The sequence below is a fragment of the Anopheles aquasalis genome, chromosome 3 (genome assembly GCF_943734665.1).
Source record: "Anopheles aquasalis chromosome 3, idAnoAquaMG_Q_19, whole genome shotgun sequence".
NCBI lineage: Eukaryota > Metazoa > Arthropoda > Insecta > Diptera > Culicidae > Anopheles > Anopheles aquasalis.
Genome location: NC_064878.1, coordinates 37,684,064 through 37,701,563, shown reverse-complemented (window position 1 = coordinate 37,701,563; position 17,500 = coordinate 37,684,064). Strand labels below are relative to the sequence as shown.

Sequence of the window (17,500 nt, the reverse complement as noted above, 5' to 3'; positions counted from 1 at the left end):
AATTGAACAGTACATTAATTATCATGCGCAAGCGGGGGGTTCCCATCGTAATAATGTGAGGCTGTAACCATCAATGTGTTCATCAACATGTTTTTAAAGTATTAAAAATACTTTTTTTTTTAGAGAAAATGTTTGCAGTGACTTTCACGAGAATAACGTTAAAACGGTTCCTTGCAGACAGCAACAACATTCCGTAACGGATGTGCTACGGATCCTTCGGTCGATGGTTGCACTTGCACCCAGTCCTTGCGACAAATTGGATAATATAAAACTTTTCCCAAGACTCCGTTCCGCGAACTCCATCGGCGGCGCGCGCAAACTATCTCTACGGCACAGGAACCCCGGAAAGGGACCGAACGACGCGAACTAATGGCTCATCCGGGCAACCTCATGTAATATGCGCACAGCAAATATCGTACGCGACTCGACGCGCTTCCCGGTGTCTTGTGAATTGTGAAAATTGTCGAAGAAATTGCACTGCAGACTGGGTTTGTGCAGACTTCGCTACTTGCCTGAAGGTGAAGAAAGTTTGAAAAATTGAAATTGATTCGAATCCGGCAGATCACCCGGGGGCTGGGGTGCACGAATGAAGATACTTCATTCCATCGGTAAGATGGAATTGAGATTTTGCAATTTATTTCGAAGCTGTCTCTGTTAACGGGATGCCATATGATGGGCTTTACCGGGAGCACAAGAGGATTCTCGCGACACTTTCACCTTCCTGGGATTTTTATTTTTAGACTTTGGAGTTGCCTTTGCTGGGAATGGCAAAAGGTTTGGTGGCTTCCGGAGAATCATTGTTTTCACCAGAAGACTATAAAGAACATTGCGCTGAATGATCCTTCGAAAATCCACCCACATACTCATCGTTATTGATATGTTATTTGATGAGGTTCAGTGTGAAACTTTAACAAGTGCGAAAGTAGGAAAGTGGTCCGTATCAAAAAAGAAAAGAGGAACATTATCGTGTTGATCATTATGTAATGGTACTATGTTGATAGGAGACCAACCAACCCCTTTTAGGAGTTTCGTTTCGTTCCGTTTGCTCGAGATTTCCGTTTACAGCACAGCACTTGACTGCAATCTTACGGTGTTGCGAGCTTCACCGGTTCACCAACCAACCGGCTGGTGGTGCACTGGTGCTTCTGACGACACTTACTTAGTAAGTTGTGTTCCTCTTTTTTTACACTCCGTTTTTTTCCCTGTCACCCACTTCCACCAAGCCGTTGTTCGTTTGTGCGCAAACTCACGCAAGCTCAACCACTGGATTCGTTCGGTCACTGGTAGGGGACAGAAGTGAACCCACATTTACTTTGTACAAAAGCTACCCAAGCCCAACTCGGTGGTGTCTGGGACTAAGCGAACCGAAAGGACACTTTAATATGCAGAACCGTTCCGTGGCCGTGGTGTACCTCATAAATTCCTTGTCTCGCTAGTTCGCGCGATGGAGAGCGTGCAATTTTTCAAACTCGTGTGTGTATATTTGTGCACTTATTTATTCATTTCCGTCACCCGGACCGAAACCAGTCGGGATCCGTTTCCTGGTGCCCGGCGCTACGGAGAGGGTTCACTTTTCTTCAAGATGCGAAGAAAGAAAGCATCCGTGGAGCTGCATTACACGCGCCCCGCGTTTGCACATGGCTCTTGGGGTCGACTAAGGGCTAAAAAATGAAGCGATGGTGCATGGAGCAGCGACGCTGAGGCGCGATGTTGCAGCGTTTTCCGTTTGCAGCAGCAACCCGATCGTAATGATGCATTTTTATGTTTCACTGCTTTTCATCTCATCTCGTGACCTCGCGCCTTACCGGCCTGGCAGGCGCCCTAAGCACATGTCCTCCCATTTCCCGGGGGGGGGGGGGGGGGGGGGGTCGGTGGGGTAGGTTAAGTAACAGTTTCCCGTGTCAGCAACAGCAGCAGCATTAGCAGCGACAGCAAGAGGCACTACAATCTGCGCAATTATGTTTTCTTCTGCGAAGATTTTATGAGTTTATAAATGATTTATTATCGTTGCTTGAGGCAGTGGCAATGGCAGTGGCAGTGGCAATGGCAGTGGCAGTGGGATAACCGATGGTGGCAGCACTTTCGTCGTCGTCGTAGACGTCGTTCATGAAGTCAGTCGGCACTAAACACGCTCTTGGCCTCTTGAAGGAGAAAGAATCATTTTGCGCCTCTCTTCACACTGTCCTCCCACGAGCGCAGAGTTGAAATGAAATGCTGTGTGTTAAATTCTTCGCTAGGGATGTATGGTATGTACGGGCCAAGGCGTCGCATAGCACAGATGGTGCGTTTCAAATTCCTGGAAACCAGAATACATGCTCTAGATGGAAAGATAATACGGTTTCCGAAGAGTTTCTATCTGGCAGAAAATAGAACCTGGAAGGGCTTTTTTATTTAGGGAAGATAGCATATCAAAACAAACTAAATTTTTAATTATTCAAGTACATTTTATCGCCAATGTTATAAAATTATTAACAGAACTGAACGCTGAATGCGTGGCACGAAAAGAAATACGAACGGGTGAAAAGGATAAGTTGCGCTTTAGACGAAAGGGAAGATTAAAGGAAGGAGCCCGAAACTTGCATAAAAACCGGAAAACTAAACGACACTAATTGCTGATTGCAACACGAAAGGATCTGTCTCTATCTCTCTCTCTCTCTCTCTCTCTCTCTCTCTCTCTCTCTCTCTCTCTCTCTCTCTCTCTCTCAGATTTATTTATCTCCAAAATTAGGACATTCAGATTCAAGCCAGAAACCTTGTAACCTTTTTGACGTGCTGAGGCAAGCATCAAACGATCGCAGTGCGAGTAGGAATCGTAGAGTGACACGTTTGAAAATTGAATAAACTTTGCCAATGATCATCGACAGCGCATGGAAAATCACACTAACGCTGGTGCTGATAAGAAATTAACTCGCCAGCTCGTTACATAAGCCAACGCTTAGAGGATTGAGATATGACTCACGGTAATCGTGTAACGAACAATATCAATACATTTTAATTCATTATCATTATTAATTTGAATACCATTCGAATGTCTACTGGAGTATGTTTTCATAAAAAAAAACCTCACTGCTTTCATAAAAAATCAACCAAAAACTTAAAAAAGCATCACAATACGGCTCACCAGGTGGCAATGCCCGTGTTTGTTCGCACAAATACCAAGCGATTCTTACCGCTTTGTTTTACCAGTCCTGCACGAAACAGCAGCCGATAGCCAAACTCATAGGTTGAACCTGTTTTTGAGACTGCCTTACGCTAAACGAAATGCGTGAGTGCCATCATTTGAGAAGCTAATTGCACGATCCTTTCAAAACCCCCGTCCATTTGCCCGAGTCCAGTGGTTAGAGCCCATAAAGTGAGGTTATGGCTCAATTCGGGGTTTTCCTGTAGACGGAGCCGGGAATTATTCAACAGCTCAACGGAAACAGAAGCGGCGGCGGCGGCGGCGTGGTGTTAGCAGTGGGCCTGCCACTCTTAACGCTCATCTTTATCGGTTTTGAAGTGCAGCTTCGTCCCCCAGGAAATGCCACAGAATGTGGAATGTTTGGCAAAGTTCTCAAAATTAATGCATTTCCTCAAGTTATGAATGTCATAATATAATTTCGCATTCGTAATGCGCGAAACCCCGGACCCCCCCGGGCGCTATAATTGGCCACCATCGGAGCAACCGGTTCCTTGTTCCGCCGCGGAATCCGATTGTCTGCGCCAGTGGGGGGAAACGTTATGCCAGTCAAACGTCACGTCTTCTGTCGCGTAGCTACTGGTGCCGCCGCCATTGCAAACGATGCCATTCGGCGGCGTCATAAAGTGATCCAAATATTTGAGCAGTCAAGAACTTATCACCGAGACGGGACGTGGGACGAGCAGATGCGGTGGGGTGTTCAGTGGCCGAAGTACTTTGTCGTCGAATTAGCTTATCAGTGTTCATCGTGATGCGCGAACGCGTGCGGCACTTCCCGGGACCAGAAGTCACCCTCTCAGCCCTCCCCGCCCTCGAGTCCTCACTCCACCTCGACACCTACCTAATGGGCAAATAATTACTCGCCGTGGTGCTGCACGGGATTCGCATTGTCTCGCGAAACATATTGCCCGAAATGGTAGCATTACGGCACCCGGCACTGTCGAGTGCCACAGGGGGACACACATCTCGTTCACTGATGACGGTTGGCGTCAAAGCTTGCATCGTGTAGAGGCAGAAGAGACGTCGGAACTTCTCGACTTAACGACCTTAACGTGGTGGCCCCTCGATGATGCTGCGATGTGTGATGGAAGGGCTGTTGTTTAGCTACTACAGGGCTGGCTGATAGGTGGTGAGCAATGCAATTAGGCTGCTGGCAGCTCCTAACCGTGTGTCTGTCATCGACGGTCCTCTGCCGGTGGATGACGTGGTGTCTAATGAAGTTAGCTAGCTGTTGAGCTGTTACACTTGGAACTAAGCATTCAAAATGATTGGCAATTGTGTGATCCAAATGATGCAAATATGCAAGAAATCATATTATAATTTATGTTAATATTTAACCCTCATCGGTTCTTTGTATGCGCGCGCATACAATTTGGTTCGAAAAAATCAAATTATTCAAAAACGGCTCGATGAAATTTTCTGAATTTCTTCAAAATAGATTTATTTTGATCATAGAATAGAAATATATCACTCAAAAATTTTAGGCATGTGTAGTATCGCCTGAGCAGAAATAGTTACGAATCGGTTCCTGTGTATGCGTTCGCATACACATACGTCCACCATATGTATTTAGCCAAAAAAAATCATTTTTGAAGCTCTGAAAAAATGATTTCAGGTAAAAAACATCTCTTGTCAGGTATGGTGAACGTTTGCTCAAATTTCAAACTGATCGAGCAATATTTGGAGCTACGACGCCGTTATAAACCTTCAAGCGATTTCATGGTTGCATCCGATATGATGATCTAGAGGAATGTTTGATTTATGATAAATTCTGATCGATCAGAAATGTGTTCTAAAGGTGCAATAATAATTTGAACACTATCTACAAACCAGGAAAAAATGTTACAGTCGATGAACAGTTTGTTCCATTTCGTGGATGGTCTCCGTTTCGTGAATATATTGCATCAAAATCTGCCAAATATGGCATGGCAAATTTGGTTTATGTGTTTCAAAAGATGGTATGCACACAATACACAAATTTATAATGGTCGTGATCGATACACCACTCCCAAAAGCAACTTAGGCCGCCATTGTTTTGTGTTTTGACAAAAAAAGAATATCCGATCAAAGTGTAACTTGCGACAATTTCTATTTCATATGATTTGGCTGAAGAATTGAATAAAAATCGTATGGCTTTGGGAACGATTACTGAAAATAAAAAGGCAATTCTATTAGCCTTGGTTGATATGCGCACAAAGCTATTATATTCTACTGAAGCTATGTATGACCACAAATTACTAGCCATTATGTTGCCGTATATCCCCCGTCATTACCAATTTGTTACTTTGGCGAGCATGTTCTATAGTGCTGTGGGTATCAACAATCATGAAAAAAGAAAAAAGCCAAACTTAGTTGAGTAATTGCAAGAAGACTAAAGGAAGAATTGACACCATGGACCAATGGGCTAGAACCTTTACTTGCAAATGAAAAATAAATCGTTGGCAAATGGCTCTATAGTATGCAATATGAGTATGCTATTATTACGCTCGCCGAATTGTTTTCGGACTGAAAAAAAATAAAAAAGCATCCATAATATTTGTCGTCGGCTGTTTATCGAAACATTGGGAATGGCTTTTGTTGATTCACACATAGTAAGACGCAAAACAAAACCGACTGATAGTGATGCTGCTAATGTTTCTCATAATGTTCGTCCCATTCGCCATTTGACACCAACACCCAAAATCGGCCGTTGTCAAGTCTGCACATACTAAACTAACCAAATTTTTTTTTGCTGCACGTTGTGAAAGTGTGCAAAATTTGATTGTGCTAACAACGACATGATATTTGCAAGAAATGTGCCAAAAAAATTAGGAAACACTTGAAAAATGTACTTTTTCACGGTTTTTCGCATTTTTCTCAAAAAATTGATTTTATAATTGCCAATTTTACTACAGTATTTTAAGAATTATTGACTTGTAGTAATTTTTTTTCGATAAATAACATTCCAATGAATAAATAAAAAATATCAGAAGTGATTAGTTTTAGTTTTGGATTTTTTGGAAGAGGTTGGAAAAATGAGTGTATGCGCGCGCATACAAAAGAACCGATTCGATGCAATTCTGGAGGGACCGATGAGGGTTAAAAGACTTTCGATTCTATTCGATATGCAAAAAAAAAAACAAACTGGAACAGCATAAGTTGAAGTCATGATTGAGGGATCTAAATTGCACGGTACTTAGCTATGGGATTACCACCTTGATCAGCACCGCATAAGTTAACTACGATACAGCAACATAAAAATGCACATCCAAACCATCATCAAGTGTGGTAATTTTACGATGATCATCATCCAGGGAACCGTGTCGGTCGGCTGACGGCGGAACATAAATTGAAGTGCAGCCAAAACCATTCGCCCGGCACCTCCATTATACGCACCACAATGTGCGTGCGGTTGTTGATTGTTTAGTTCACTCGCTCGATTCCGTTCATTCCGCGTTCCGTGTTCTCGTCAAACCACGCCACAACAGCCCGCACCCCGCGCGTTCCGTGTTCCCCGACATTCCGATATTCTTTATTGTCCTTCTCTGGGTTCAACGCGAGCGTTGCCCGGTGTGCCGATCGATTATTATTCATTTGCAATTGCGCAGCGATGATTATAGATTGCGAAAAATCTAATTTCCATTTCAAAGGGAATTTTACCAGCTGACTTCATTAGGGTGGAGCGGGGTGTCTGCTGCTGTTGGTGCTGTTGGATGTCTGTGCACCATCCTTTTGGTGTGTCTGGTGTGGTGGTGGCAAGCGCATAACACTGGGCCAGATGTGGGTAAGCGGAGGACACTCTTCATCACTAGTTTGTGTCCGAGACCGGGGTGTGTGATGACGAGTGGCTTGCCATCACCTCGGTGACTCCCGGTGACTGGTTTGCATTCATGATGCAGGAGCACCCGGTTGGCACCAGGCTGGTTGATACAATCACATCGGGCCGGTGGTATCGGTGGTTGAAAAACGAATTATGAAAATGCTTGCACGTCCTAGAATTTCCATGAAAGCTTAATACACCCTAGTGGCATTGATTACTTTTTGATTGATTGCAGCGCAAGTTTGCGAAGGAATGTGGGGAAGCGGTCTGCGTGGCTCGCTGGCTCTTATCGAGCGCAATTACGCAGCTTAATATTATTAGGCTCGCCGTTTCAGTAATAAAATATGGAGTGATTGCAAAACACGGGAAGCACCGCGCAGGATTTAATTTGTAGTGCTTAGACCGATGCCGACATCCGTTCTGCTGAAAAGCATCATGAAATATTCACTTCTATTCGCAACTTCAATCTACTGCAATGGTATGACTTTCGACCGCTTTGCTGCTTGTTGGGCACACTTTGCATATAAAACTGTGAACGGCCTTTTTTTTGCCAATTAGTTTCCTTCTTTATCGCCCACAAAATGGACACACAAACTGTTCGAATGCTGTCAACGATGGCGTTTCTCTTCTTGCCATCCATTTTCAGCGAGCACTTCCCACCACGGTGCTCGGTGATTCGCGATGCAATATCCTGTCCTGGTGTGCAATGTGTGGCCAGCAAACTGCACCTGACCTGACCCTGCATTGGCCCCATCAGGGGGCTGCTCTTAACGAGTCATCAAGGCGGTGAAACGATAATGCTTTGAAATGGAAATAAAATTTCAATTTCCCAACCGTGAGATATGACCGGATGGCCGTATCATGAGGTAAGGCTCCTGTGCCGGTTCTGACCCACAGGATAGGGTATGGGCTCTCCTTCTGATTGGAGAGTTTATTGATAATCGAGAGCGTCGATTGCCCGGTGGACCAATCACTGGGCAACTACAGCTACTGCTACTACTACTTATGGATATGCCATTCATCGGCTCCGGTTCCGGTATCCGGATGCTCTACTGGCCCCTAGCATCATGTGTGTTGCAACGGGTCCGATCCCCAGAAGAGTACCGACCATCGGAGCCCATCGATGGCCACGATCAACGGTCAGTCGGGTGCTGGTTGTTTTTTTGTTGCTTGCTTGCTTGTCCGTTCGCTTCGCTGTACGGCATGTGGCGCAAGGGGCTCTTTTCCCCTTTTATGGACGACCTTTTTACAAAATCTATCCAAATGTTTACCGTTACCAAGTTCCATCCACAGCATCACAGGAAATGCCCTTTTTGCGTTGCAATGTTCGAGTCACATCCAACGGTGCCCGGGTGTGCCGGTCCTTTTCACTCACTCCGATCTCACTTCGTTTAGTGAGCAACCGATTCCGATGCTTGCACTATTCCCAACCATGCCTCGATGTGCAGATAAACATCGTAGGGTTGAAAACAAAAGCAAAATAAATACGAAAACGTTTAGAGTCGCAATGGGTGGGGGGGGGGGGGGGAAGGGTTGAAACATTTTTACAGCACCACAGGACCACCCCCGATGTGCACCGGTGTGGGTTTTTGCTGCAATTTACTATCCTCTCACCTGTGCCAGGCCAGAAATGTTTTTTTATGGTGATGTTTGCAAAGCCTTTCGATGAAGACTTAATCAATATATATTGGATGGTGGTGGTGATGTTGTGGATTTTTTGTGACGTTTGCGACGAGTACAAATTGTTTGGCGGTCGAGCAAGTCAATTTTGCAAACGTTTTGGATAGCCTTGTCGTGTAGTTGTTTTATTCGCTGGCATTTCTTCAAATGAATGAGGAGGGATTCTTTTTCAATTAGTCGATATTTATCCGCTCGGTGTGTGTCGGCAGAGTCGAGTAGGAAATTGATAGTGGTGGGTTACGGTGAGGGCAACCGGATGCAGATTATGTACACAAGTACTGGAAATTGCCCAACATGCCAATGTAATTTGTTTGAATTGATGAAGAAAAAGCATTACAATCGGGTTAAGATACATTGAAATAAATCGGAATGCAAGATCGTGCAAGGAGATAGAATGTGATCGCGCTGAACTGTTCATTTTCCCGCAAAATTACACATTTTCTCCGTTCTCTCAATAAAAATGGTCATAAAACTGAATAGTCTGCCAATCGTGAGTTTGCCATTAACTTAACATGCAAAAAAATGCACGGACCAATTGGAGGTCTGGTATATGATAAGGTATTATAGCTGACCAACGCATTGACGACAGCTATTGTATTGTGGCGATTAGACTGGGTTGCTCTACATTCAACGTACACTTATCTTAAATGGTATCAGTGTAAGCGATTCTGACGCAACTTGGCCCACAAGATTGGTATCATGGTCCGGTAGAAGTGTGGGTATGTTAGCGTTGACGCGAAACCGATAACGGTGTGTTCTACATTCTTAGCATAGCATTTCGCCCAACCAAGTGATCGTCATGAACCTCAACGCAACGATTATAATTTCTCAAGCTTCTTCAACATGTTTTAAATCATTTCAAATAACAAATATCGTATCTTAAATAAATTCATCAGCCAGCTTCTGCTGTATGACTTTGCACAGCAGCTGGTTGTACAAATCCCTTTTCCAGCATTGCAAACAGCATATTTTAGTTTACATCAAGTAATGGACACTTGTCACGATAAACACGACGATGATCAGTAACATCATGGGGAAAAATAACGACGATTTTATGTTGGGCGTACGCATAGAAGGGAAAGGCTCTGATGGTTTCTTGCTTAATCTCACGAGAACAGTTCATGTGAATTCGGATACAAATCGGAAAATAACCTTCAATGTGAGTTGTAATTGCATAATCGGGTTTTTGACAAAATATAAATTATAAATGGCATTTTATAGGTACCAAGTGACATAACCGACGGAAATTACTCTATCGTAATCGAAAGAAATGGAACTCTTAAGACACATCAACTTGAATATCGTAGCTCCTATCTTACAGGGTTGATACAAATCAGCCAACCAGTCATCGCACCAGGCAACAAACTAATGTTTCGCGTGATCGTAGTCTATGGCGATCTCAAGCCACCTCTATCACAACAAATAAATGTGTCCGTTTACGTGAAAGATCCTAACGACGAAGTGATGCGACAAAGGACCAATGTCAGACTCTACAGTGGAGTGTTTGAAAACCAAATAAAAATATCTAGCATACCAGTACTGGGAACGTATGATATCCATGCAGAAGCCAATGAAATTAGCTTGGTTTCAAAAACATTCAAAATGATGGATTAGAATCTGTACTGGATAGATTTAAATATCTTTCCGACGATTGTGCCTCTTGTAGAACATCAAGGGCTCAATCTAACTGTAGAAATACAAAATGAATTGGGAAAACCGCTGGCTGGGAACTTTACCGTTAATTTCTTTGATGAAATAATAACTAGGACCCAAATATGGGATGTGAATGGAGTGCGGTAAGTCTATCTACCTTTTACTGAAAAACTAAAAACCAGAATAATCAATAATTTTGTGAAGCTGAGAGTCACCTTTACCCAGCAATATACAGATAATGGCAAGCAAATGGAGAATTGAAATTTGAATACTAGCTAATGCATGGTTTATAATATTCTCAGATCGTACAACTACTAAATCGCAATGGATAAGGCTGTACGATTACAATTACAAATATATCATATCAGATGTAAAACGACTGCACAGAACGTACACTCCAGGATCGTTCTTCAAAATAATGCTGAATGTTGCTCATATTAATAGTGAGCCTGCTAAAAACGTTACCCTTCGTGTTGTGATTGAAGATGCTGTTGGATTGAATGAACGAAATTACACAAGTGACAAGAACGGTAAAATTAAATTCTCAATTAACACGAATACATCAACGAAACTCCAATATTTACGCGTGAGTTTATGTAATTCTAAATATGAGAAAAGTATAAATGGCATTTGTTAATCACAAATTCGTCGAACAAATTTAAAGGTATATGACGGAGAAAGTATCCTTCTACAAAAAGAGCTTTATGAGAGAGGCTCAGAGGTCTACGTGGATGTAAAGCAACTAACACGGTATGCGTTCATCACAACAAAACTCAATTGAACTTGAATTTCATTATCACCGTCTTGACATTGCAGCGTAAAGTTTAACCGAATGTTGAGATTAATGGTCACATGCTCGCACGGTATGGACATACTCATGTACTACATTATTTCGAAAGGAAGCATTGTTGATATTGGTTTCTTCCGACCAAACCAAAGGATCAGATACACTTTTCAAATTTTGGTATCCAAAGAGCTTACCCCTGTCTCAATGATATATTTAATTGCTTCCGCGAATGGCAAATTCGCGACAAACTACATCTCTTTTACGGTCAGAGAATTTGTCAACCCTGTAATGATAAAGAACCAGAGACCAGAAAGTGAGTGGCACACACAATTTATAATCATTCAAATCAAATTGCAGATTGAGATTAAGATCGAGGAGAATATCAGTGATGATGGTGTTGACCTCGGGGACGAAATTGAGTTATCGATCCGTGGTCGCCCAGGATCATTCGTTGCTTTGGCTGCATATGTCCATCGATTCATGCAGCATAGTAAGCATCACGATATCTTTTATACGGATGTTTGGTATTTGTTTAATAAACTTCATCCAGTTCACATTGATGTTATTGAGGTAAGTATGTCTAAATTGTTTGACACATAGTTTTCTGACAGAAAATCGGTTTTATCTCAAACGTCCCAACAGATACTAGGAGCAAATGCTAGCATTTTAAATGTTAAAAACTATCTTAAAGGCAAGTTTAGACATTAGAAAACTGAAGCTGCGTTCTATGTGCATTTCACTCATTCTACTTTTAGAAAAACTTGAGCATGCTGCGCGTGGAAAATATCCAGATGCTCCTCGTTTTGGAATGCCCCAGCCTTATAGGACCGACTTTTGGGAGTCGTGGTTGTGGCAGAATTTTACTATTCCTTCTTCAGGAAGAATTCAACATGTACAGAGAGTCCCTCATACAGCCACCTCTTGGTGCATAACTGGATTCTCCATTCATCCTGAATTCGGCCTGGGAATCGTCAACCAGCCGATCAAATTCTCGACCTTCAAAATATTCTTCATTATTGACCACCTGCCACACTCCATCAAACGGGGCGAGACGATATCGCTGCATTTTACGGTGTTCAGCTCACTCGACGAAGAGTTTGAAGCTACCATAACGATGTTCAATGCAAAGAATCAAACACAATTCATTGATCGTCCTACAGGAGGTGAGTAAGTTCGCATCGTCTCGGACTTTTTCTAATATATTTTCCAATTTAAAATTCAGAAACGAATAAAACGATAATTGTGATGGTTCCACCGAAATCGGATGCACCGGTTTCGTTCCTTGTGAAAGCATTGAAGGTGGGTGAGATGGAGATCCGAGTGAATGCATCGATCATGCAAGGCGTTATCTCGGATAGCTTCAAGAAAATCTTAAAAGTACTTCCTGAGGACATAGCGATTCTAAGATCAAAACGAACGCCATTCCATCTTGACGCTTCTACAACCCAATCGTTCAACGTTTCTCTTTCTATCGATGAGAGAGCTGTGAATAGCTCCATTTTAATTGGGGGTAATTTTAATCGTGAGTATTCGTATTGTGTTCAATCAAAGGCGTTCATTGCCTTTTGAAATATTATTGTTATTGTTTCAGCGGATCAAAACCGCCCAAAAGATGTTTTAAACAACTATAATTTATCACTTCATTACGGTGATACAGTTATAGTTACACATATAAATTCAGAATCCAAAGAGAACATCACGATTGAATCGATTCCGGATCATATCAGAACATTATTTGTGATGGTCACCGGTTCCGGCTCGGGATTGCTTCAGGTCAACTGGCAATATCGTCTAAACTTGATGCATTTTAAGCCTCGTTTCAACCTAAATATGACCAATCAAGTGACTACTTCTGTGTGGATGAGGGAGTTTAATATTTGTTGCAGCTTCATTCCGAAGAATGGAATGCAGTATTCAAACCGCACGGTTGTGGAAGTGAGCATACCGACAGGTTACGCGATGGACCAGCACAATGTAATTGAGACAGCAAATACAAATCCTTTCGATGTAAGTAATTATTGTAGACTGATGACTGGTATCCAAAGCCAATTCAAAAGCCCTTTCGGTTGATTGATGAAAACCCACAGAGAGTAGAGATACGACACGATGGAACGACGATGCTGTTATACTTCAACAAAATGGATAAAGAGACGAGTTGCTTCAGCGTTTTCGCGTACAGAAGATATAGACTACCGCGAAGGCGTCCCTCATATATCATGGTGCAAGATTACTACCACCCAAGTATGAAAAATCTATTCTTGCTGTAAATCGTTGATATTAGTGTATTATATTTTTCAAATTTCTTGTAGAGCTCAATGCGATAATGCTGTTTGACCTCTATTAGTTGCAGATGCAAATTGATGGCTACATTGCTTATAACTGCTACAGATATTGCTTAGTTTTAAATTAAACGAATAGAACGATAAATCAATCACAACGAAACAACTAGTTTGATGTATGATTTTAGAGTGGACCATTGGGTTATTCGTAATGCTGTCTTGTATCGGTATCAAATCCAAGATAGACAATTATTGTCCAAGACAGCCTATGAACGTTCGTTGTAGTTTTTTTTTCTAACAAGCTGTAGAGAAAATATGTTTAGAATTACAAACTTAGTTTATTCGTTATTTCTGTGTAATTATTTGTTAGTCATGTTCACGTTGTGATTGACCAATTTATGTAATTTTATTTGTTTAGTCAACCGTCGACCGGTCTTTAATAGTTTTTATCTCTTTTTTGGACATTACATTCAATAACATGTATAAAATACTTAAAACTACTAAAAAACTAATTTTGATGGATGAACAGGAAAACCCTAACCGTCTCAAAACCGAAACATGAGAATCTAAAAATAACCATTATCATTTGACATCAGACCAAATGATGAAAATAAAATTTTAGCACAAATTTATAACGGTACGGATGTTCGAACATAACGTAAGATAGAAAAAGGATCATAGCTTTTTTAAATGTATTGCCATCTACAATTATTGCAACACACCGGAACAATCGATCTTCCATATCGATTGCAAACCCCGCATAGAGCGCATCTCATGCATATGGTGGTGCGGTAACACATCATGCGTATCCCCCACTCGGCATAGAATGTTATGCTTGATCGATATGAAAATGGAGACTGCCAAAACGGGAAGGAAAAATTCCATCCAACACTCACGGCTGGATACGTAGCATTCAAGCCAACCCAACCGACGTGAAACAGATTCTCCCTCCCGGGCGTACGTTTGCTGCATGATGGAGTACAGAATTGGGTACAGGAAAATCACTTGGCAAAAAAGGTGAACCGAAAAAGAGAAGAAAATGCCTCACCATGGTACCGTAGGGGCTATGCTGCAAGAGATTACACATCCCTGTGATATCCGGCACAGTGGCAAGGCAGCACCGAACGAAGCAATAATTGAGAGTGATGTTCGGATGAGGCTCGCCTGTCAGCAGGTATTCTTAGCAGCGTCACAGCGCCACAGCGGAAACATCGACGCACTAGTGTAATGCACTTGAGTGAAACGGTTTATGCCACGACGACGATGGCGACGATGGCGGTACAGCGATGACTAGAACGACATCGAGGCCACGGCGCAATGAGTTTTTTTCTCACCCATTTTCCTTCTCGCGAATGATTCGCAGCCGTCAATATGTGTCGTTCGACGACGTCCTGAAGGATGTGCCCCGGAATACCGGAAAACCAGTCCAGTGGCCGTACACGTCCCAGTGTGTTGAGAGTGTGACAAGATGAGAGTCCCAGTGAGGTCTGGTGTCATCGTGTCTGTAGATGGCTGGCTGGCTGGGGCTTTGCTAGGAAGTGAAAGATCACAGCCAAGCGCAGAAGCGCGCCCGCGGGGTTCCTGGTCCCCGAGCGGGATTGTCAGAGTGATTGGAAATACATTTTCCTTCGCACGCTGACGAGTGGCTGTCGTCGATTGCACGACACTTTTCTGATGCTTTCAGAGCCGCGCACTAGCTCGCTCTCGCGTTCTCTGTCTCTTGTTCTTGGTGCACGTCCTGCCCTTTGCGATAGCGAGCGGTACACTTCAGCTCGAGCTTGAGGTTGACATGGGAAGCTGGAAGCTGTAATAGGACATGATGACTGGCGGTGCATGTGTTCCACAGTGTCGCTCGCTGAGTTACGACTAATGGGACACATCTTGTCGTCTTAGAAGACACCGCTGCACTGCCTGGGTGTACCGACAGATGTAGTGGCGACAGTGGTCCGTCACAAGACACGTGCTGATGCACGATGCTGCAGATGAGAACGTTGAGAACGCCGTAGTTTCTAATGAGCCGCATGCAGAATTCATTGTGCATCTAATTTCCTTGATCTTGGCAAGTGCTTTGAAGAAAGGATTAGCATCGCTTCAGGTGCCATCGATGAACTTACCGGAATGTTACTTCGAAAGTATAGGACAGTTACATTACTTTAAGTTTTTCTCGATTTTTTGCAGAAATTTACTTATTTTCAGCAGAAGGACTGCCTTCAAAAAATTACATATTTTCATTTCATTCAAACATTTCATCAGCACTCTCTCAACATACAGCATGGAAAAAAGCGAGTTGAATACAGAGCCTTGCGCGTTGCTTGATTACATTCAGCTCGCTATGCTCGCCTGGGCTCATTAGCTCGCCTAAACGGAAGGGATTATGCTGGTTGCCTTGCTGCAGGATGCTTTGTTGCCATTACTGTCCCTCCCAGCGCTCGTTAAATATGTATTTCGACAAAAGTGTTTACATTCATTTGCCACTGTGGTACCGTTACCACCACCACAACCACCACCAGCACTACCATCACCGGCGATACTGAAGGGTTGTAAATCAGTCAACCAAAACGCAGAACGGCGATGCTCGGTTCCTGTAACAATCTCGGCATGACGGGGCCTTGTACATTGCTAAAGGACCTTGTTTACACGCTGCTGTATGCTGTACACCGTATCCGGCGTGTTAAAGCGAGTTTATTAATACAGAAATGCCTTGAAATGAAAAAGAATAACAACTTCAACCGATAATGGATCGCGTGCTGGCTTTGCACGACGATAAAACTAAAGTAAGCGAATGTCAATCGACGAATTAAAACAACGATTTAACAGTCAACCGCTAGGGGTTGAGATCGCTCAACAGAATAATTGTTACCATCAGCAGTAAATGGAAATTCCATACAGATAATTTCATTTGCACATTTGATGACGATTACGTGATCGATCGAACGGTCTCGGGATCCTTCAGCTACATAGCGCAACACAAAATGACCGCCACTGCCAAGTGGTCAGCGTGGCGATTGTTCGATGAATTTGCATCGTAATGATAAATGCGTTAATGAGTTTTTAAGATGAACGATGAGTAATGGCTTTTCGGGTGGAGCTTAACCTCGCGAAAAACGATAAATAATATTTCACAGAATTTCACCCTCGGTATTGGATACACATTATCATTCCGATCGTGCGATAATACACTCCAGTAATGCATGAGAGATACATTAATTGTCAATTGGACGATTTATGCCTCATTCACTGGGCCATATATTTCGTTACACTTTGCACTGTAGTGTTTTGTGCAATTTTATGTAGTATTTGAAAAGATTGTAGTGTTTTTGGAGACCTTTTTCCTGATCCAAAATCGATTCTAGCAATCGTTGTGTGGAAACATCTTCTCGACGAGGCACCATATTGCTCGTTAGTTTGCTCACAACTCAAAGACGTTTCTTCCAACGACGCTGAGAACCTTATGCGATGTTGCGTACGCTTGTAAGGACCTCAACTGGTTGTTGCAAGAACGGGCTAGAGTTGTTGTGCAGAGTTGTTGAAGTGCCGGTCCCCCATAGTTCTGTTCCGATTCCGGTCGCTGTAGCTCAGCTTCCTTTGCATATACCGTTGACGATGTTCTACACGCCATCCCTTTTTTGGTTCTCTGTACCTGTGGTGTTTTTGTTTTTTGTTTGGAGCCGCTGTATTTTTACCTGGAACTAAGTCAAAGCCTCGCAGGGATGTTGTTTTGTCTGCAGCCGTTTCGTCGCTACTCCGGTTTTCTTTCACCGGCAGCTTGTAGGCAGGGGTTTGATCGTGAAATCCGATACTATTGAAGCGTTTGACTTTGTTCAACGCCGGAGTTCGACGTTCCAGGGATTACGAGTATCTAGCAGTCGCACTCAGGCTTCGATGGTATCGTATTCTTAAGGACAATCCTTTTGTTGAGTATTAAAGATGAAAATGTTTTCTTTCGTACCTAGTAATTGTAGAAAACAATAACAAAATATTGCTACACATTGTATTAAGATTTAAGGAATAGAATCTTCCAGCAGTCTCATTTCATCAAAAACACGTGATTACTTACGCGGCGAATACCTTCAGAGTTATAGAAATCCCAAAAAAAGTACTGTGTGATGTTGTGGAAGTTATGG

The 17,500-nt window shown here is 42.8% G+C and overlaps 2 protein-coding genes across 2 annotated transcripts; both read left to right on the top strand.

The window, feature by feature from the left end:
- Positions 1-10,432: 10,432 nt before the first annotated feature.
- LOC126576631 (uncharacterized) lies at positions 10,433-11,805 on the top strand. The gene is made up of 5 exons (XM_050237937.1): positions 10,433-10,453; positions 10,975-11,060; positions 11,127-11,382; positions 11,455-11,667; positions 11,740-11,805. The coding sequence occupies exons 1-5, from the start codon at positions 10,433-10,435 to the stop codon at positions 11,803-11,805; spliced, it is 642 nt and encodes a 213-aa protein (XP_050093894.1).
- Positions 11,806-12,211: 406 nt separating this feature from the next.
- Positions 12,212-13,441, top strand: LOC126576630 (uncharacterized). The gene is made up of 5 exons (XM_050237936.1): positions 12,212-12,260; positions 12,320-12,619; positions 12,689-13,104; positions 13,185-13,338; positions 13,407-13,441. The coding sequence occupies exons 1-5, from the start codon at positions 12,212-12,214 to the stop codon at positions 13,439-13,441; spliced, it is 954 nt and encodes a 317-aa protein (XP_050093893.1).
- Positions 13,442-17,500: the final 4,059 nt, after the last annotated feature.

What these genes read in the sequence shown, in the direction of transcription:
- LOC126576631 (XM_050237937.1), top strand. Translation starts at nt 10,433, where the DNA reads ATGGGATGTGAATGGAGTGCG. An exon ending in TCAGAGAATTTGTCAACCCT is followed by an intron (nt 11,383 to 11,454) that starts GTAATGATAAAG and finishes ATCAAATTGCAG; the next exon opens with ATTGAGATTAAGATCGAGGA. An exon ending in TTCACATTGATGTTATTGAG is followed by an intron (nt 11,668 to 11,739) that starts GTAAGTATGTCT and finishes ACGTCCCAACAG; the next exon opens with ATACTAGGAGCAAATGCTAG.
- LOC126576630 (XM_050237936.1), top strand. Translation starts at nt 12,212, where the DNA reads ATGTTCAATGCAAAGAATCAAACACAATTCATTGATCGTCCTACAGGA. An exon ending in AATTGGGGGTAATTTTAATC is followed by an intron (nt 12,620 to 12,688) that starts GTGAGTATTCGT and finishes TTATTGTTTCAG; the next exon opens with CGGATCAAAACCGCCCAAAA. An exon ending in CAAATACAAATCCTTTCGAT is followed by an intron (nt 13,105 to 13,184) that starts GTAAGTAATTAT and finishes GAAAACCCACAG; the next exon opens with AGAGTAGAGATACGACACGA.